This window comes from Odontesthes bonariensis, chromosome 1, assembly GCF_027942865.1.
Source record: "Odontesthes bonariensis isolate fOdoBon6 chromosome 1, fOdoBon6.hap1, whole genome shotgun sequence".
Lineage (NCBI taxonomy): Eukaryota > Metazoa > Chordata > Actinopteri > Atheriniformes > Atherinopsidae > Odontesthes > Odontesthes bonariensis.
In genome coordinates this window covers 30,585,893-30,608,632 of record NC_134506.1, presented here as the reverse complement: position 1 = coordinate 30,608,632, position 22,740 = coordinate 30,585,893, and the positions used below count along the sequence as shown (strand labels likewise).

Here is a 22,740-nt window from a genome sequence, read left to right as displayed (position 1 = left end):
TTTTCCTAGTAGTGTGACCCAACAAACGTCCACACAAAAACAGCGGGAACACTCATTCTGTTATGTAAATGGCTGAGGCACTGTATGCCTCCGGCCTTACATGCCACACCTTCCTCTATGTGGTCGATTGTGTGGTTAAGGTGTGAATGTTGTGTAGTCAAAGAACTATAATTATATATTCAAAAAGACAACTCCATTTTTTTACACAATTTTAGAAGAAACATTTTAAAGACGCCATGGGTAATTTGAACGCAATCACGAGGTATCTCATTTCGGTCCGTTGGCTTTCGAATTCTTGAAACTGAGCCGTACGCTTTGAAATTAATTTCCTCTTATGTGGACTGTAAAGTCATGAAAGATTAGCATGTGGGGATAATCTGACATGACACCTGCTGATCACAATAATGTTCGAGTCAGAAAGCACAAAATTGTTCAAACTCGGCAACCGGACGTTTTAGTTGGGAAGTAAAATAGTTGCTCACTAGATTTCAACTGACTTTCAGCCACACCAATAAATGGACAAAATGTTGAGCTAATCTCCAAAGGCCACTAATTGACCTCACTTCATTTCCTATCCCGCATAAAATGGAGGGCTTTACAGGAGATAATCCTCTGGCATACTGTAAGTAATTTGTCTGAAGATGTTACAGTACAGATTTTGACTTAAAAGCTAAATAAACAAATAATAAATAAACATTATAAACCCATTTGAGAGAGATTCTCACAACCACATTCACTTCCACCACTGTACCTCCCATAATGTTTTGTAAGATCCATTTCCCAAAGTGTCTCTGGGCGGTGCAAATTGGACTGTTTAGGAGAGGTCTTAAGTCTGTGGAAATACTAATGGAAGGACTTAGTGTTGCTTTACAGATCTGCGCCTACGGTCTGATCACTGCCAAATCTCTGTTAAGAGCTGCGAGGAAAAAGAACATGACAGGCAAAGCCACAATGTGTGTTCACGTGTCTGTGCCTGAGATTCAACCCAACAACAACTTATGAGTTTATATCGTGTTGAAACCGGAAACTCTGTGAAACCTGAAAGTTCCATATATGAGAATTAATTAGACAGAAAATATACCGGCTATTATACATATGCTAGAAATGTACCTCATAGTAACCAAATTATTAAAAAATTAATTTCACAGCTATGAATAGAAAGGTTTCTGTACGCTTGGCAGGTTTGAGGTTGGGTGTCCATCTGCATCCATCTGTGTATGAAAGAGCTATAATTCTGTGAATAGTGACAAAATGACATGGAATTAAGCGAGGCAGGGTCCTGTTTCTGCTACGGTGCAGCAGTCAGCTCCTCTCCTTCTTTCTGGATGAAATTCTGAGCTGTACAGTGACCGATACGCTGTCAGAGGGAGAGAAGCAGCAATTATTCTATAGTCACAGCCAGTTTTGCTGATGTATTGTTGGAAGCAACAGTCCTTGCAAAGTGGGAGAAAGTGAAAGCCACTGACCCTCGTTATATTCCAGAGAAACCCTTGGGCAAGGGATTTAACCCTCTAACTGCATGGGTGCCGCTAAACTCGGTGGCATCCAAGTGTGAATCAGTGCAACTGAGTGAACTTGGAGGAAGGCATCTGTCCTCAGTGTTTCTGTACATTTCATGAGAACTGGCAGTATGCTAACAATGGGGTTCAGTCATACAGGACCATATATGAAAGTTTTCAACAAAGCATTATACTATATAAAAAAAAAGCAATCAGGCTAAGATTAATTCCAACAACTGATCATGAGTTTCACACTTCTGTGTCAATGCTCTGTGGGCATTTTCTGTAATGTGATTGTAGGTGAGGATGATAAACTGCTTTCATTGTCCTTGACTAAAAAGTGCCTGAATGTTCAAATGACAGGTCTTATTCAAAGCTCAAAGAACCTTACGGTCTTTGTCGGGTAATACGGTCGTGGTAAGACAATAGCAAAGTATAAATCCACTAACAACTCGATTAAAAAGGCCATTTCTAGTTTCTAAGACAGGAAGATCCACAAAAACAAACACATGGCTTCATCGGATGAAGCAAAAAAAAACTGCTGCCAGAATAGTGGCTCATCGATGTAGCTAAACACAGAGCTATGTTAAAATGATGAAGCAATAATATGACCCGGGGGAAGCTAAAATTCAAGCGATATCACAAAAGCCTTGTTGAATCCTCTTTTTGCTTTAGAGCGTCCTTATTCTAAGAGAAGCGATGAATCTTGAGTTTTTGCACTCAGCTGAGGCAGCGACTGGGCCAGAGGTCAAACCAGTGACACAGATGAAAACAGGAGATTGTCTGGAGGCCCATTAAAAAAAATAAAAAAATGTTGAGGAGAGACGGAAGCGTTCATAAGATGTCTGGGAGCAATGTTGTGGTAAACAGTGCCAGCATAGAATGTGACTCGGTCAGTAAAAAGCAAAGCTTCCATTTATTTGAAATCTTGTAATTCCCAACTTCAGAAATATCAAGCTATGGTTTGACATTCATAGGCAAATTAAATATTGAATTAATAAAAGACAGGAAATAGTAGTAAAATGTCCGAAGATGGAAAAAATGTGCCACGGGTTTTGGTTCATCATTTCTCTTTTCTTTCTGAATATTCTTGTACTTTATCATTTCTGTGCTCAGCCATAGAATGGATGCTTTGTCAAAGGCTGTGTGGGGAATGTGGTTTGGCTAAATTCTTATGTTAGCACAAACCTATTGTTGTCTCAGAAAAAAAAAAAAAAAAAAAAACTTCCTGGAAATCTTAGCAAGTGGATGTGTCCTCATGCACTGGTCCAAGACACACTGAATCAGCTGAAGGTTTCTATGATATTTGGGGCAAAGGCCCTGCTTTATAGAGTGTCCTGACATCTTTTGTGGCACACAGCTCATTTCTGCACTGCTGCACCTGTCGTGTAAAACGGCATCAGGCCATCTAAGCCTATGCATTAATTCATATGGCCAACCACACTGAATATCAATGAGCCCTCCACTAAGAAATACAATTAGAAGTCATAGGAAAGACAAAAAATTATTACATGTCACTTAACTTGTGAAGGTCGCAAGGGCTAGTTAGGCGACTACAGGTTAGGCGACTGAGCACTGCAGAGGTCAATAAGGGTATTTGATCTATACCTGCCATCATCTTCTGGGCCTCATATGGCTCCATGTAGCCATCGTTCTCTGTCGTCACTTTTTCCGTGGTGGTCTGAGTGCCTCCAGCCTGCTCAGCATCGAAAGGGTCAGCATAGTCTTCAAGGATAATCAGCTGCAGGGGGAAAAACAAGAGAAAAGGCGAGATTAAGTAAGGGGGCTAAGAGAAACAGCTTTTGCTGCTCTGATGGAACACCACAACATGGGTGAAGCATCCGGAGAGATGCAATGGCAGATAGTGCTGTGGCCCGGGACAGGACCAAGCGATATCCACCGAGGCAAGCCACCGGATAAAGGGAGGAACACATAAATAACAACCCACCTCTGTATGCCTCGGCACACCACCACAATGCCTCAGCTTTTTAGCCTCACAGCACACTCTCTGCTGCTGCTGGTCTGCCTAATTATATGATAGCCTAGTGACAGGCCTACATTTCAAAAGTAGAGGACAGAAGACCACAACTGCTCAACTTTCTTAAGAGAAACAATTTGGCAGATTTATGCCAAGCTCGCAGCGAGCCACGGCTAATTGCAGTCTTGCTCTATTGCTGAGTATTTTGTGCAGTAGATGGCAATTAGGTGGAGATCCTAAGACCAAGAAATACAGCTCAAACCTTTAGGGAGCAGCAAGTCCTAAGCTATGGTGTCTTTTTTTTTTTTTTTTTTTGGGAGGGGGTAGCAAGTATGTGACAATGTAAATGACTGGCACTACACCCGATGACTCATGCGTAACAGGAAGGGATTTGGTTTCATTATAAACAAGCTCATCACTCATCTGTTGGATGGGGTTGGGTGGGGAGGACTGGGGGTGGACTGAGCCTCATGTTCACCGTCCTGTGCCTCTACCAAGCCAGATTCCCTAAGAACAACCGCTGTCCGTTATGCCACGGAAAGAGCACACTCCTCTGAGGCAAACTCCACATGTGGGCCACCCATGAGTGTCCCATGCACACACACACACACACACACACACACACACACACACACACAAACCAGATAAGCCTCAGGGAAGCAAGTAAACCGTACAGATACACCTCCCAATTGGAAAGTACCAGCATTTTTACAGTACCGATCGAGGTCAAGTGTAATTTAACACAGTAATGAATTTTTAAGAATCCGCATTTTGAAAAGTTTCCAAGAATTAAATGCCAGAAAGTTCACCGGGGATAATTTGTAAGCCGCTTAGTGACAAAGTAGTCCTGGCAGGTATATTCCTGCACAGATCATCCCCACTATACATGGATTAAGCAATAATAACAGAGGAAGTTGGTACCGTGAATGTGTTCATAGCAGCAACTGTGTGTTAAATCTGCCCTCTCTAGTATTCCCTCTCCATCTGTTTGGGAGAAAATAACTTCTTTTTTTTGTTCCTGCAACGGCATAATTATGGGTTCCTTGAATGTTTTGCTTCTGTGAATTCAAGCAGGGAGAAAAAGGCAATACAAACAGTTCTCTGGTTTGTTTTTGTGCTCCATGAAATATACATATTTTACTCACAAGTTTGATTCAAATTCAGTCATTCTGATAAGAGACATCCTTGAAGGATTGCAAGGAATTACGCATCCCTGCCACACCGTCATTAACATCTTGCACGTCCGTGTATAGAAACTCGGCCATAGATAATCATACCGTATAACAAACCCAGCTCAGATACAGTTACTGCGAACACAGCCCAAACCTAAGGATAAGTAACCCTTACTAAAAAACAAACAAACATATGAATCCTTTAAATGGGAGAGATGAAGGCCAGTGGCCATCTGACTGTGGTCCACATCCTGCAGCAGAGTAACTCAAGGTTTAAGACCAAAATCCACAAATGGGATAACACTTCACATGCTGTATCTTGCATCCTTTTAAGCTCTGTCTAGTTTAAGATTATTTTTTTTAAGAAGAAGCACATGGACAAAGTCAATCTTTCACAGCTAGTACATCAAGCACCCATGTGCTGGTCTTAAGGAAACTTTAGCAGATTTTCCCCTCCTTCAGATCACAGCGGTAGATTACGTTGCATATTTGCCCACAGTGATGGTGACCTTACTGCACCTCTATCACAGGGCAAAGGATGTTTGGGCATGCTTCAGGAAATAATGGCAATAACTTACTGAGCTGTTTGTGGAGCCAGTCCAAATGCATGACATCATCCATTAGTCTTTCCTGTTGACATAATGTAGGAAAAAAATCAAGGCCGGTATGTGGCCACATACTTCTAATAGTGTTAGACAAAAAGAGCTAATTTAACTCTTAAATTTGACTTTAAAACACTATACTTTTTCTTGTTAGTAGCTTAGGCCGGTTATCTAATAGGTTCTCACCGTCATCGTCCCCTATGCGTCCTTAAACCCTACTAAACAACCAACATTAGGCTAAACCAAAGTCTAAAGGAGCAGCTGAAACAGTCCTCCCTCTAGAAATGCTGAAGCAATACTTGTAATACAAATGAAAATAACTCAAAACTCAAAACTTTCTGCTCTTAAGCTACAATCGAGATTTATTTCGGTCTTACAGAGGGAATACATCTGCAGCTGTTTGCAAAGCAATCACCGTGTTTTTCGGCCCTTTCATCTGTTCTTAAAAAAAGGTTACAAGGACATGTCTTAACAATTTACATTTTACACGCACGTCGGTATATCTAGCTGAGAGCTGGGCAGGAAAAACTCTCCTCAGCACCTGGCTTATGTTCTTATTTTAGTCAGCAACTCAATTTTTCTTTTTGAATCAAAGGCAAACCTAAGTTGATCACCAACGTATTTCCTGTCTGCCGACTGTCGAACAAGAATGAAACCAAAAGTTCTGAGTCGACGTAAAATAAGGCCGTCTCTTGCCAATTCACTTTTATTTTTGTGTCGTCGAAGCACATGTGTAACAAAAGATCTCTTTGAAAAGGTGATGAACTAGATTACAAAATGACATCACCCCCGTCTGGTTTCACACTCATACCTTTTGTCAACTGTAAGCATGCAAAACAATTTTTTTTAAACCCTGGGATTTAACGATCAACAATTAAGATTAAGATCTTTGTACGGTGCCATCATCCAGCGCCTGCACATTAGCTCATGTTAGGGAGGAGGCTGGTTAATAGTTCTAAAGTGTTCCACTGCACTAATGGCAGCTCGACAGCAGAAGAAGTACGGGGTGGGGAGGAAAGGGGGGCTAGAGAACGGAGGCATCGCCATCTGCCTTGTGGCGTGCCAGGGTGTGTCAGAACTGCAGCCAAGCCACACTTGTCATGACAGTAAAATCCCCACGTCAGCACTTGCCTCCATCTATCAGACATTTGCTAAGCTGCTGTGCAAGTCCATATGAATCTCACAAAGCCACCTGATGGGCAAAGGCCTTTTCCCTTTTTCTTTGATTCCTCAGCTCAGATCCTGGCTGGTTAGGTATGACTTATACCTGCCTCAGCTCTGGCATCTCACAAAAGGGATGGCGACATAGCACTGCGGCTGTCAGGCGATGAGGCTGACCTCAAATAAGTGGGAACATTAGCAAAGGAGGGAGACTATAGCGGGGGCACCCGCCACTTTGGCACAATGTTCAATGAGACTAGAGCTTCTGGGATTACACCATGATTCAGCCCAGGTCCTCCATTAGAAGTGAGAAAATACCGGCTTCAATTCTCCGCCCGCACTCAGCTAGCTCATCAGATAATCGTGGACAAAAGAATACAATTTTCAGAAATTGTATTCGGTGAAATTTGAGCCGTTGGATGGACTTTCAGCAGTGTTGAATAGAAAACAGGCTGCTGCCTTTAGAGTAACAAGTCCAGAATGGTCATTTAACAACAGCAATCGATAAGGAGCAAATGAATTAAAGAGCAGTCTGATGATTTTACTTCGAAGCCACCAAATTAACACCACAAAGCATCTAAAAAGACAAAGAAAACTAAGTTAAGCATCACACCTGATAGATGAATGCAGTCAGAACTATGATAACTGTGTCACGGCTGGTGCAGGATGGACTGAATGCATCAAGGTTGAAGGGCCTCTGAGACTGCCAGAAAAAGTCAGCAGGCTGTCGAAAGAGGGAGGAGGGAAAAGAAAAAAACCCAAAGAAAAAGGACTGACGTGTGTGATTTATGTCTCACGCCACAAGGGATTTCAGCCACTGATAACCTAATACAACTCAGTGCTTAGCAGCTCAATTGCATTACGGCATTTCAAAAGGCTTTTGCTTTTTCTTTTTTCTTTCTTTTTTTTTTTTTGCTGCTATTGCTCCTTTGTTCTTTAGTGCGACAATAAAGAAAACATGCCTCTATTGTGAGGAAAGACAGTCGTGGCAGAGGAGATAGGAAGGGAGGGGAGCGATGACAATGGAGAAGGAGATGCTATTCTTTTTCAGCTTTTAACAGGAGACAGTTGTGGAAAGTATGTTTACTCCTGTTGAGTGGGATGGGGGGGAAAAAATGGTCCGATGTTCATGTAAAACCAAATGCAGTAAGCTGTGCCTCGCTGCAGTGTGCTGCAGACGGTTCATCTACTTTCTCTTTGTCTGCAAACAGAGGGATGAATACAGTATGTGCAGCCATCCTAACAACTTTGCCATTTTCAAGAATAACATGCTGGCAAAGAGCACTCCCTGAAGGCACAAAGATCACAGCTTCTTTGTTGATATAATACAGTTTTGTCCAATAAGATACTTTCAATGTTTCTAAGAAGCAAGCACAAATCTGGTTACAATTCATCGAGGGCCCCCCTTGTAAGGACTGAGGCGGCTTCTACATCTCCCACACAGATTAGGCAGATGGAAAACTGGCTTCTCCTCTTAAGCAGAGACAGTGCAGGAGTGCATTTCCCACCATACACAGCCCTGACATTAATGAAACTTTATTGAAACGTTTCTAGAGAAGCACAGTCGCAGCTCGAGCGTTCTGCCTCTCTGGGAGCTTTGAAGAGTGATGTGCCTCCTTTAAAGGCCTACTTAGGAGTCTGAAGAGGTACCTAATCAAATTAATACATTTGCTATAAAAGGCGCTGTTTTGCAATCAGTCACGAGCTGCTGCAGTCCACGCACCAACGCAGACCACTTCACGAGGGATAAACAAAGATTCTGCTTTTTTTTTTTTTCCAGGTGTTCTCATTTGCTTTTCTTTTCGTCTAACTGGAGAATCACTCGAGAGCAGCAATTGAGTGTCAGTAAGCACACTGAACATGAAAAAAAAAAAAAAAAAAAGAGGCCAAACATCATCCACATCTTTGGTACACGCACAATCTGATACAGCTGGAAAAAAAAGACGTAAGAAGGAATACCTTCTGTCATCATTTTATATTACAATCGACTCTACCAACTGGATTATTACTCTCTCTCTGCACAAGATACAGTAGTACTCAGCTGTATATACTTTGGATAAGACGGAGTATTACTTTTCACACATCAATGTGTAATACCATCAGCTTTGCACATGTATCCCTCTGACATCTGCACCGTGGGTGTGTTTTTATGCATCGCATGCCCGTTTCCCTTTAAGATTTCGACCACATTAAAATGTTGGATCTTCTGATCTCTGCACTCTCGTCCATGTGGAGAGGAGCTCGCACACCCCAAGGGTTAAGCTTGTTCTTTTGGTGTGAGCATTCTAGGGCTGCTGTTGATCACCGCTAGCACGAAAAAAAAAATGCTTCCAGATGCGGAAACGGCAACACCGATGCCACGCGCCCACAATTCAGCACAAAAATCAGCAGGGCGTGAAATAGCTGAATGAAAAAGAAAGGGTACGTAAGGCGTATGCGTACACCTGGATAACTCCACATTTCACCAGTGGGAGTATGATTACCGTGCATCAAACAGCTTTTATGGAACATTTAGTTCAGTATGTTGTTAGTCATAGTTTACGTATGCTTTCCACACGTGCAAATGCAAAGGTATGAGTGTGTTAATTGCCGACATGGGTTTTGACAAGTCCTTCGTCAGTGCAGAGCTCAAATCAAACTTTCTAGAGATACCAACTCTGCCCAGGTTAACAGTCATGAGCTTGCAAGCAATCCCAAAGAGCATCAAGAAACTCAACTGTGAGCTTAAAAAAAAGACGAGACCTTATGGAATTTAAAAATAGGTCCCCTTTGTCATTTTTCATTGCCGTCACTGCAGCTGTCGCTCTATATTCGAAGGAAATCCCTTTAATGTGAGATGCAGCTGCAGATTGCATAATATCTTTTTTTCTGACTATCTTCGCTACAAATCAAAACAACATCTTGTTTTCAGGAATGTTTAATTCCACCACTGTGTCCCTACCCTCCATGAGCTGGATTCTATGTATAGACTGTGTTCATAAATAGAATATCTCAAACTTCTCTTATCTCTCTGGTATCACTAGAGAAATCCAAATAAATGATTTCTTGAGTGCCATCTTTGTTGTGCTGGACGTTATCATTTTGTCAAAAGCATATTCAAAGCTGATAAGAGTTGACTGTCCCAGAATGCTTCTGGCTTTGCCAACAGAACCCTCGCTGTAACTTTGGTTAGACTCAACAGTACACCAACAGGAAAAAAAAAATAACTCAATAATATCAAGTCGCCCTCTAAGTGTTCATTAGTTTGAAAGTGCCGGTCATGCAAAAACAAAATTTGATTTTGTCACAAGAGCCTGATTTGATCAACAGCTTTAAACCAAATAACAGCGGGGAATTCTGGATACTGACACACTGAATTTTCCCTCGTGGTCAGAATCTTCTGGGGAAAATTGTTTAGCCGAAAAGACAATAGAAGACAGACATTTTGGGTCTTTTAAAACAGTCAAAAAAAAATGGAAATGTGACCTTTATCCGACCATAAAGTCAGAAGATTTACTCTCCGTATCACTGACTGCATCAACAGACTCCCTAAACCGAGCTTTACCCCCCGCTCATCCGCTCCTTACGAAATATCCTGAGTGTAATGCTCTGGCTTTCACACGTTTGAACAGCTAAACGTGCACCCTCAGTCCTCAATAAATTCCTCTTCTGCCTGCTCGTGTCTCCTGATGAAATGAATGCATCTTTTGTTCGCACCCAAAGCAGTGAAGCACAAAAAGCCCCTCAGCTTGTCCCGTAGGACCCCCTTTTCATTGAAACACAATCCACACAGCCACTTAAGACCTCCAGTGGAGAGAGAAGAGGAGCCTGTGGGTTGCACCCTATGAAGGTGCTCTTAATACGCGACAGATATTCGAGATTAAGTACTTGACGACACGCTTGGCAAAATCCAATTTCCTTTCTCCGTCCCCATGCCTGTGTGATAGATTTATTGGCAGTGTTTCTGCTACATACAGGAAGTGGTGCGGCTCAAGAGTTGAGAATAATTCAGGTACCACGGCGAAATGTTGGAATTTTATAAAATATGATAATCCTCCGCACGTGTGTACAAGCAATTTGTCCTCAATATGACTTGTACACCCCCCCCCCCCACACACACACACACACACACACACACACACACACACACACACACACACACACACCAAGTCTTTGGTCAGAATTAGTTTGGAAAAACTTGGGAATCTGGCAGTAGGCTGAAAAGAGGAATCGTCAACTGTTCTCCCACTGCACACACAAGTATGCTGACATATAATTTGGACATGCAATTCCTTCCCATCCGACGCCTCTACAACAATGAACAACCGCAAACAACACAGCTGCTAATCGTGGATTCCATAAGATAAAAATTGACACGATTAGGAAAGTAGGGCTTCATGAAACAATGTGGTGAGATCCACTGGGAGCGAAGCTTTGATTCTGACAGAGTTATTCACAGAGCAGGGAGGAAAACAAGCCGCAGTCTGTCCGTAAACAAAGCTCGAGGTTTGGCGATGCTATGTGAGGACGTGTTGATTGAGGCCGGGAGCTCGGCGGCCTCAGATAACCTCTGTGGTGAGGATGCACTGAGGTCTCAACACGTCACCTACGCTGACAATAGAGCAAGAGCAGGGTGGAGCCCCACACCGCTGCCATTGCTACGTGGCTTCCCACCTCTCCGCTCTCCACTCGCCTTTTGCATGATAGCAAAAGGCGAGTGGAGCTACATCATACTGGGTGAGGGACAAGTGACATTGTACTTCCACAAACGGCCCTCAGCGGAGCACGCACAGGCCATGTGCCATCGCTATTTTTCACCATTTCCAACATCCAGATTGCTCAAGTCGAGACAGCCAGGAGCATTAACCTTGGTTATATCTTAGCAAGCAAGCAGCAGCCAGAATACCCAGCCCACACAGAGGGGCAAGTGCAGACTTGTCAAGTTAAAAAAAAAAAGAAAAAAGAAAAAAGGGAATGTCACCAAGTTGTAAACACTTCCTGTCAGGAAGGGAGCACTTCCTTAATCCTGGAGCAACCAAGCCATTCTTTATTTTACACCAAACAACGGTAGATAATGGTTTGCATTCCCACCCTATGTTACTATCTTTAAAATAGCTAAAAATAAAATAAAATCTTAAAAGGAAAAATCTAACCTTGCTACAGACTAGAAATTATTAACTTGAATCAGTTCTCATTCACAGAGCGCATGAATTGAGACTCTGGAATCCAAGTAAGAACTAACAGAGGTGTTCAGCCTCCCGGTGGGCACTCAGATCACAGGGCAGCTCTGTCTGTAACACGGAAGTCGCAAAAGAAAAGAAAAAAAAAAAAAAAAAAAAAACAGCCTGCATTTGTGCAGGTGATAAAACGGCCAATCAACATATCTGCATTGAATATTGACAAAACATGACTTTTTAATAACAGCTCAAATACACAACGTTTTCACTCGGCGAGACTTGAGCAATTGATTTTGCCAAAATGGTTCAGAGAGCCACTGACTGGTGCCGATTTTCTCAGATGGCTGGCAAACTTATTTGTTTCCTTTTAATCTGTGTCAGACGATCTGTCTGCAGACGAGGACTCCCTCACTCTACACTCGGCTGCACACACTGTCATTAAACAAAACAGAGCCATGTGTCTACAACTCCCAAACGGCCAGAGCTGCAGCACCAGTCTGCAGGCTGATTGTGACCTGGTGGAATCATGTGACCGATGTTCCGGCGCAAAGTTAGAAAAAGCAAATCGAGCAACACAAACACCAGCAGACTCCATCGGGACTCTTTAAACTGGAAAGACGGCTCCCAGATGGAGGGAGGAAAGAAAATAAGCAAACAATGGCGAAAGGCCACCGTTTCCCAGACCTATAACTTTCCTTCACATGTGGTGGATGGTAGTACATAAAACTTAACCATGGCTGGTTATTACACTCATTTATGCTGGATTACAGTGCCGAGATGTTAATGTAATAGGATTTGTGGATCCACCAAAATGATATTGTGTTGAAAAGCCAAACCTTTCTAAGCTCTGCTGAACACCCATTACATGATAGCTTCCAGCGCATCTTCCACTACAACATGACTTCATACTGCTCCGGCGGAGGCGCGGCTTACAGGGGCATGAGGTCCGGCTTTATTCCTCTTCCTTCCTCTCAAAATGCCCTTCCAGGATCTTTTGTTTTGTTCAGGAATGCACGCCAATATTCTTTTGTCATTGACAGTTAAGAGCAGGAAACAATCTGAATATGAAAAATATGCTTGGAATGAAAACTCATCCGGATGTTTATGCGATTCAGACGCGTCAAACGGTTCAGGAAATGGTTCAGGTCCTACAAACAGCAGTGTAGCGATTCAGTAACTCTGCACTGTTTATATTAATTATGAAAATAATTATTGTGTTACTTGAAGATGTTAGTCTCAATGTTCCCTGGACTGATTATCAAAAACAACAGCTGCAAGATCCTACACACACAGCTCAACACAGCTTTCACACCAATCTGTTGATTATTTCAACCTGCGCACTAAAAACTGTCACAGCAGCGGAAAATGTTCCTAAAAGCCTTGCTTTATGTTTATGTTAGAGAACAAACTATTCCAAGTCTGGAATCATCTGATCTAAACTAATCTAATCGGCTTTGCCTACATAAAAATTCAAAAAAGGTACAACTGTTGCCAAAAAAAAGATTTCCAAAACATTTGAGTTTGTGAAAGAGAGGAGAAACAAGGCCATAATCTGGCCTCTTATCAAAGAGTCCGTTACAAAGAGGCTGCTATAACAAAGCATGTTGGACTCGGATGTTTTCATCTATTTTCTGGCTCCCCGAAGAAAAGCACTCACGGACCCAGGTGATATTGACGTTTGCGCCTGACCTTTCTCCCATCACTGACAGAGATGAGAGTGTGAATGGCCGGTGGAATGCGTTCATAAAACTCCACCGACGGTTCAGGGCGACGGGAAGTGAGCAAAACTTAGCCACGCAGAGAAGGCGGTGCAGTCTACACTGGGGGAATGCAAGTCCGAGGGTGGTGCACCTGCTGGTGAGCTTCTGCTGATGTGGCAGTGCACCATTTCAAGCTCAGTCTGCCCACTACAAATCCAACCAGGCTGAAAAGTATTTTATTACTAAACAGGAAAGAAGTTAAAAAGGTTGTTCTGATAGAAGCTTTATGGACTGGTTTTCTTTTTTCTATTTGTAAATGCGATGCTTCGTCTCTTCTCAGAAACAGAAAGCTACACATGATTAAAAAAGATGATTGTTATTTCAATGCGCGTGCAGGGATTGAGTTAAAAAAAAACTGTCACTGGAGAGTTGTGCATACTCCACTTCTGAGAAATGTTGATGAGATTTAACAGATCACACCTGGCCCGTCGCAGCTCTTCTCTTTAGAAATACCATGTTTATATTGATATTGACATGGCAGCTGGTTGGGTTTCATTAGGAATACTAAGAACGCTGAGCGGAAATATCTTCACGAATGTAACCACAGATGTTCTCCTCTGTAATAGCGTTGCTTCGCTTTGCTCCCGGGACCCACAGTCCAGGAGTAATGATCCTGCACCTAATCCTAATCCATTTTTGCTTGACATCAGACTTAATTTTTCTGCCAAATTTTCCTAAACTCTGTGGACTCATTTTTTTGTAGATATAGGCCTACTCTGATATGCTGTGATCTGGGAGTCGGATCCATACGGGATCAAAAGAAAAAGGCAATATTCCCGAGGGGGAGACCACAATTCTTCCAAATCGATTGAAATGTTGAGTCAGATCTTGTGAAAAGGTGCACGGAAGGAAAATCAGCACAAACCAAATCTGTGGATCCAGGTGCCTGTGTTGGCTGCGGAACAAACGTCTGGGGACGGGATCCAGCAGATAGATGTACAAGCAGGCTCGAGTCATAACTGAATCAAAAAAGACCCCGAGCCCTGAAGGGAGCCAAACAGCAGTTTCCCAGGTGCACAAACAGACACTGATGATTACAGGCGGTGCTTCACGAGGACGTTGCAGCCCGTCAGTCAGCTTCGCACAACTGCTTTTGTTTACACATTTTCGAGCGGAGCCCGTCATCACTTTCGGCGTCCTTGAGAGAAGTTAGTTCAGTGCTGAGTAGAGCGATGAGCTGGGAGATGAGGCCTTTAATTAGTTTGTAGGCAGTATGATAATTGATCATCTCACTCAGCTAACTCTACCATGAAGGGCTTGGCATCATTAAAGACAACACACATCCCAATATCTTGTAAACTATGAATAATGCTTCTTAGCCTCCATCAGGCTCAAAATAGGAACAGAATTGCAACAACGAGTCCGAGTCTGCTGAATTGAAATGGACTGAGAAAAATTCACTTGGTGCTGCTATTGGCATTTCAGGCATTAGGTGAGCAGTGATATAATTAGCATTCATGAGTCAAGTAATTAAAACATCAATGTAACCGAGCAGTGCTGCCGAGACACTTGCATGCTCTTTTGCTTGGTCACTCGGCAGCCAGCGTTCAGCCTGTGCTGTCACAGAAAATAAAAAACAACTGTCACACTGATGTGCATCCATGCGAGGATGTGTGTGCTCCAAGCTGCCCACATATCACTTAAACGTGTAAGATCACACTGGCTGATAAAGGTAGCATGAAAACTGTTTCAACATGAGGCAAGCCCCGAACAAGACCACCCCCACCCCCACTTTCACCCTTTAAACACAAACCAGTAACCTGACAGGCGAGAGTATGTAGCACACTGCAAACAACGCATCCTCCCACAGAGGTGGTTGAAACAAGTGCCTGTAAAAGGGAGCGATACTTTGTTCGCAGCACTTTTAAAACCCTCATCCAACGAGTCCCGCTTTGTAAATCCAACGATTTACAAACAATCATCGCGGCCAGCCAGAGTCAGAAAAAAAGATGCTCGGCTTCTCCACAAACTTTGACCCCTGCAAGAGGTTGAACGCAACCTCCACACACTAACGTTGGGAAAACATTTAACTCTTAAACAAAATAAATCTGCCGCCAAAGTGTGCAAGGCGATATGGGTCCGGAGGTATTACTGGTGCGACCTCTCTACCCCCCCCCCCTCCACTGCAGCACCATTTTCATCCAACCTTCGTCACCTGACATGAAACTCTTAAACCCTTCTCTCCACATATTGCCAACGCCCACCAGCTGTCTGCACTGATTTAGCTCGTCCACAGCATTCTTCATATTTCTGTGAGTGAGGGATCTGACTCGCAGTGTTCTATCAACCACCTATCTGTTAAACCCATGTGTGCACGTGATGACAGAGACACATTAGACATACAGAGGCAACTGTAACCCTATATTAAGTAGAATTCAATATTTTCTAGTTAACACAAGACAGCTACAGTCTGTTTAATCAGCTTGAGAAGCTGCCGTGGCAACTGGACATTTTTGGTGTCTGGCTTTGCAGGTGAAAATAGTGGCAGTATCATAAAAGAATATGATTTTGTGAGCTTCTTTTGCCGATTTCCGTTGCGATGGCTGGCATCACTTACTTTGTCATCAAAGCACAGAGGAAAGAAAATTGAAAATCCGTCTTCCTTCATGCAACACCCTTGTGCCAGGCTGAAGACTGCGTGGGACATCTATAAAAGTGTTGAACCAGAACCAACTGTGAAGTTGCCACATGTCACAAGACAGGTGCAAAAGCAAACCCAAGTGAAGGAGGAAGTAACGGGAGGGTGAAACCGAGGGGAACACAGAAATTTCAGCACACAGTCGTGACCGAGGCATGATCTGAGGGGGCGCACAGTGTGCATTTTCGCAGGGCTATACTTTCTTCTCTGCTAACAAGAAATGCAAACTATGAAAACATTCTTCAGCTGGATCCCGCTCATCATACAGCACGTCTTTAAGCCCAGTGACACCCAACATCTCAGCTTTCTCTGAATGATCCCATATGACAATTGTGCTCAGAGGCATGGCCTGCACGCCTTCTGCTCGTCTGTCTCCACTTTAGCTTTGGGCACCTTTAAAAAGCTAAGGTGCGAGGGTTGTGGTGGCTCACAGGACTGTGCAAAAGAGGGGATCAAATTGAAGCCGCCGTGAACTCATAAATAATTCCTCCTCAGGGCATCAGGGATCACTGCAATGAACTAATGTTGAATGGATGTGTCTCATTGAATAAGATTCAAGTTTCATTGGAGGCACAGTGGTTAACTTTAGATCATGTTGTTTAGGTTCAGTTTTGGTTTGCCTGCACTTTAACTCTCAAAAAGTTAGCAAAAGAGACATAGTTTTCCTCGTTCTTTTTCAGTATCACGGGCGTATATTGCTCTTGTAATAAATTGTGTTATACAGGACAACGCTCATAGACAGCACTCCCTGTAGTGCAGGTTAGATATTAGACAGCAGACAATGTCGCAACTCGTGTGGGCTGCCGTTGTGTGTTCGTGATAACAAGTTCTGCCAGTTGTAACGATTCATTCATTTCAGGAGTTGGTCAAGTGCCAACTCTTTACTAGTTCATTCTAATAAAGGAACGGGCATGCGTTTAATGAAGCACATGTAATTCTGTGATTGAATTTAGAGAAGGGAAAACAAAACAGACCGAAGTGAACATATCTACTTAAATACACTGAGACGAAGAAGAGAGAGAAGAAAGTTGTTGCCCCACAGGTTACCTCGCCACCGGCTAAAGCTCGGACCAAACTTCACCCACCTTCTCCTTGTTGTCGTGGTCCGAGGGAGGTGAAGTAGGAGATTTAATGCTGCTTACAGCTACAGCTACAGTTTGAGTGACTGTGACACCTCCACCGGGAGCTGGGCTGCTCTTTTCGATTGTTTCCACCTTGATAAGTCGGTGCTTTGGTGACACATACTTGATATCCGGCGACCCCATAGTGTTCAAGCTCGAGCCGAATGAAATATTTCCACCTGGAGTGTACGGGTCTTCGAAGTCTAGGTCCTTTTGTAGTTTGTAAGCAGCGAGGATGTCCGGCTGAGCGGGACTCGGAAAGGTGGCCCCGGAGCTTGTTTGCTGGAAGCCAGGCGCGCCGGGCACACCAGTGTGACAGTGTCTGTAGTCCGGCTTCGGAGGCGCCGGAGGGGGTGCTTTGGTAGTTTTGAATCCTAGGTGCTCCTTGAACCACTTGGCCATTCTGCCAGTTCATCGCTCAAAAGTCAATGAATGTAGTTTAGTTTCACCTTTTCTGTCAGCTCAGCCCGGGTCCGGTCGTGAAAAGTGGGAAACCTCGGATCACACGCGACCAGCAGACCGGGGTCGGAGGAGCGTGTCGCCAGTCTCGTGCGACTCTGACTGTCCGAGGCGGAGTGCGCGAGCCAGCGGAGAGCAGCCACTGGCACTTTCTTTTCTGCCCTGACGCAACTCACTGTCACTGTCACTGTCACACACACATACACACACACACGCACTCGAACGCGCGCGCTGCTGTCGCTCTGACTGCTCGGCTGCTAACAACGTCAGGTTTCCATACTACGCAACATGGGAGAGCCTGTGCAAGAGGAACACACGCCCCCCACAACCTGCCCTCCATACCTGAGAACATTCACTGCCACCTACCGGACTTCTGAAACTTGTCTCACGAGTGCGCCGTGTTGTGAACGGAAACACAATCACAGCTGCACGCCCGGACTTTTTTGAGCATTATGCATGATAGTGTAGCATAGCTGCTACAAGGGGTCAAGCGCTGCATCAGAATATCAGAATATGAAAGGTTTGCTGGTCCCTGAAGCCCCGCTGCTGTCTGAACCCGTAACCAACACCACGGTTTTTATAGTTACTTTTAAGATGACAATAAAAGTGGGGCAATTATACTATGTCTTATATTTTCTTCAAAGTGTTGTCAACATTTTACTTCCTGACATTTAGACTTTTGAAAAGTAATAAAAGTCAGTATTTAAAAGCCCAATTTTACACTTTACCCCTGAGTCCTGTGGCATCAACAGGATTCAAGGGTAAGGTGTCCTCTCCCCATTCTCAGTGCCCTCATGCCCAGATGGCAACTGCAGAGTGTTTAAATTGCAAATTGCATTGCAAATGATGAGCAGAGAGGATGCTGGAGTCTGTCTCAGCACTGGGTATTGTCCTTGTTAAGTCCATTACGCATATCCATGAGTAGAGAAGGTAAAATTGTTCAAAGCAGCAGCATGAGTAAACATTGCTCTCCAAGGTGTCTTTCAATTTCTTTGGTGGATATGATTGCGGGTTCACATGCTTAACACTTAATTGCCTTTGCAATCAGAGGACAGAATCCCATTTCCCCTCCCAGAGACTTACTGGAGCAGCAGTCTGCATTAACAGGAGTCATGGCTGCAGCGCAGCAGGGTTTTATGAAGCAATATTTCTTTTTAATATCACCACAGACACAGCCTTGAGCAAGTCACGGTGCACAGATCAGAGTTTAACCCTGACAGGCCTCTGGGAAAGACAATTCCATGCTCTGGAGAAAGGGAAAAAAAATCTATTATTTTCTCTCTTGAAATCCTGCAAGTGCTGCATTTAGGTATACGTGGGAACCTTGATGAGTGTAATTACTCTTAACTTTAGCTGGATAATTTCATCCCAAATCCAGGGCATTAATCTGATTAGTGGCTTGCACTGAAAAGCTTTAAAAGACAAGGGAATGGGTTCTGGTGTGCCTTATTGTAGAGGTCATCTTTATTTTCCCACTTCTGGGACTGGACATACAGTCTCACAAACAAAGAGTGCAAACCTTTAAGTTTGTTTGATTTTAAATAGTACATGTCATATTCCAGGGATCTCATACCATAGGTGTAACCTCAGCGCTACATCTCTCCCTAAATAGGATTTGATGGAAATATGTCTCATGCAGCAGAAATTAGATCTGCGGTAGGCAGGAGCAGGTGTGTTATTAAGGTAACCGAGCATGACTTACATTGCAGATCTTTTGTTACTTTACTGTGATTTCGTTCAACAGTTTCCACCGGCTGCCACTGCTGACATCCTTTATAATGCAAATTCTGTAATGTAGCACCTCTTAGGATGCAAGCAGACTCCTATGGACCCTGCACAGGAATTTGCCTGCCAGGACGATTTTTAGGTACGTCTGCTGCTCATCCTGTCACACTTAAAATGATACTGGAGGTTCTGATAGTGCATCAGCACAAACAGAGGACACTTCACAGCAGTTAAAAAACACAGAATAACACAGTGCGCAGTGAGGATCGTTTGGCACATTATCTGAGCCTCATAAATGGTTTTCCGCATTTCCGTCCTGATGTTCCGTGTATAAAGCAAAGTTTTATTGCAATTTTGCCTTGATACCGTGCAACATGTCACCTGAGGTACCTCGAGTCCACTAAGCATAACAAACAGAGCAGACAAATAAACAACAAACAGAGCCTTTTTTTTTTTCGTTAGGGTTAGCAGAAATTTCTTTTGAAGAGGCTGAATCTCAGAGAAGATGACAGCTTACGTTTGCTATAGGTGACTGTTAATACATTCTACAGTTACTGCTGACATCTCAAACGCCTGGCGCGCTGCCAAGATATATGACAAGTTTGTTTTTCTCTTCTAGGTAGTTGGCTGTGAAAATTATTCTAATGCTTAAGCACTCAAGCATACAAATTGAACCCTATTACATCTCCATTTTCTGTAATATGTTACAAGTTTCAGAGACACTGGTTTATGTTTCGTATGTGCTCCAAAGTCACAGAGTTCCTGATTGTCAAACCTTGTCTTCTTGCCTCGGCAGCATACTTAACTAGTACAGTATTCATGTGCTATATGAGCCTCTACTATGGTGTCAGGCTGAAGTAAAAGTGAACACTGCATGTTTAATAGCTTCCAAATTTTGCCCAGTGTGGTTAGAAAGAAACTGATATATACTTTTGAATTTGTATGCCTGTACCGTTTCAGATGAAGCTGTGTAAATGTGACACTGAAATGCTTAACAAGCAACGGGGACACCTTTATTAATATTTATGCTCATGCTCACGTATCTGACGTGTTATCTGTTGATATAAAGAAAAATCCAAGGTGCTGAGAACAAGCATTCAAATAAAAATACCTTGAAAATGTCAAAGGCAAAACATATTTTATATGAGCACATTGTTGCCATGCTAAATGTTGTTTGAGTGTGTGTGACACTTTTTAACAGGCTGTTATCTAAAATAGATGTAGGAAAAGCCAGTGTTTAAAAGTGACAGAAACTCAACTCGACTGTTTATGCAGCAACTCTTAATGTCACTTACTGGGCTTTACTTTAACTGAACCCCATGTTGCCTACCGGAGTATGAGTGTGTGTGAATGGGTGAATGTGGCATGTAGTGTTAGAAGCACTTTGAGTGGTCAGCTCGACTAGAAAAGTGCTATACAAGTCCATCTAACATTTACTATTTACTTTTTCTCATTTTACTTTCCCCCTTCTTTCCTATCTCTTTTCTGTCTTGGCCCCATCACTTCCATTTGCACAATCACAGGTGCAGACACATTCATCCTCACCACCATGACTTACTGTAATTCATCAATGTGCCTTCAGTTTTGCCCCTGTGAATCTTGTCTTGCAGGCACCATATCCACACTCTAGTCTCCATGGAAACATGCTGAAGTGATTTAAACAGCTCCTGGACATTCAAAGTAACAGCACCATAAGATTTGTGCTTGTTTTTCCTCACAGTCATTCAGTCAGATTTAGGTTTGATTTTTTCTGACTGAGGGAGGTTGAAGCATTTCATTTGTGAAGGTTTCCTTCAACAACTATATCACCAAGGTCCTCAAGCAAAGAAATCGATATGTAATTGCTCAAGTAGACAGCAGACGACTGCATGTGAATGTACTGCAGGAAATAATTAGAACATTAGGTGAGGCGGCCATTGACAAACAGGAGACGTGCTTAACAAAATGTCCTGCATAATTGAGAAATCGGATAACCCTTTATGCTTCCACCCCTACACTGTAGAGATAGTGCAGAATCCAGTTTATTGGGGTAAAAGGTGGAAAAGAAACCTATCTGTGACACTATAGCCTGCATATAATCGCACGTTTTTATGATTCCTCTCAAAAAACAAAACAAAACAACCATCAGGCCCCTTGATATGCCTCTGGACATTTTGATTTAAGTGGTTGTATAAATAATCAATGGATTTTTACCAATCTAATTGAATCAGCCTGCAATGCTTTAAAGTTTTAAAGCATCCCTCAAGTAAAGAACGTACACGAAATAGGAAAAATAAAAGATACAGACAGAGAGGGTTAGACCACGATGTAATATTTTGTCTGCTGTTCAGTGAAGGCATGCTGCTCCATGGGGATTTTATCCCTTGTGTTTGAGCCTGTGTGTGTTCGAGCCTGTGTGTCTATCCCTCCCCGCTTCTTCAATCTGACCGTGCAACTTTGTTTGCTTTCCCATGCCTGTCGATCAAAGTGCAGGCTGGAGGTTTCAAAAAGAAACTGCCTCATTTAGTTTCTCACCAGGCAGGAGGGCTGATGTCACCTTTGGTTGTTCAAGGAAGGACGATCAATGTGGAGACAAACTGCAATGACCAGAATCAAGTATCAGATGATCCATCTACAATGAAAGGACCCATTAATAGTATTCTCATTACTAAATGACTCATTTAAATGTGTGTTCTCCCCATTTGCCAGGATTCTAGTGCACATGAATGCACATCCAGATTTTGATGGTGACAGTGCAAGTGAGTTTTTCCTGTTTCTCCCTGATTCATTAGAACAACAGTTTTTTTTTTACTTTTGGCAACAGAAGAGGTGTAGATCCTTAACTGGATTAAAATACTTGTACCCAAATGTAAAATTACTCAGCACACATTAACTGAATTATAGAATTAAAAAAAAAGAATGTTTTAAACGCTTAAGTATGCTACATATGCAGTAAAATATCTTTAAATATAAATTTGAAGAATAGTCACTACAAAGTGTCATTATTACTTTATTGTGTTATTAAAAGTGATGTCATTATCAGTTGGCTGATTATTCTTTTTCTTAATCTTTTATTCATAATATAAAGCCGATTTAAGAGTTTTAAGATCGTAATTACAAATGTTATCAGCCTAACAATTTGCAGTTTAAAGTCACATTTGTCGAAAATGTACAATCCTTCCAGATCATCAGCATGACCCGACAAGGCTCCAGAGAGCCTCCTGTGATGTCAGGAACATTTATGTCCCCATAAATCTTAAGTGGGGTTGAGATCAGCTTGCCATGAGAGTCGTCTCTCTTTAGTTGATGCTGATTTTCCTTTAGTAGGTCTTACAAAGCTTGAAGGTGTGTTTGGGCTGCTGCAGTATGAATCCATCTTTACAAAAGTACACACTAGAGGGTGTTGCGTTTCTCTCAAGAATGGAGTGCTACTTATTCCTGATCTAGATGGAGCTGATTTATTTCAAGTGTCCAAGTATGTAGCAAAACA

At 42.8% G+C, this 22,740-nt stretch overlaps 1 protein-coding gene across 5 annotated transcripts in view; it reads right to left on the bottom strand.

Moving 5' to 3' along the window:
• shf (Src homology 2 domain containing F) overlaps nucleotides 1-17,802 on the bottom strand; it is a 90,814-nt gene extending 73,012 nt beyond the window's left edge. For all 5 annotated transcript variants that reach the window (XM_075464097.1, XM_075464123.1, XM_075464106.1 and 2 more), the window contains exons 1-2: nucleotides 17,052-17,802; nucleotides 3,108-3,240 (exon numbers count right to left, since the gene is read on the bottom strand). In XM_075464097.1, the coding sequence (XP_075320212.1) occupies nucleotides 3,108-3,240; nucleotides 17,052-17,489 (571 nt within the window). In that variant the 5' untranslated portion in view covers nucleotides 17,490-17,802. The remainder of the gene's footprint in view (nucleotides 1-3,107; nucleotides 3,241-17,051) is intronic.
• Nucleotides 17,803-22,740: the final 4,938 nt, after the last annotated feature.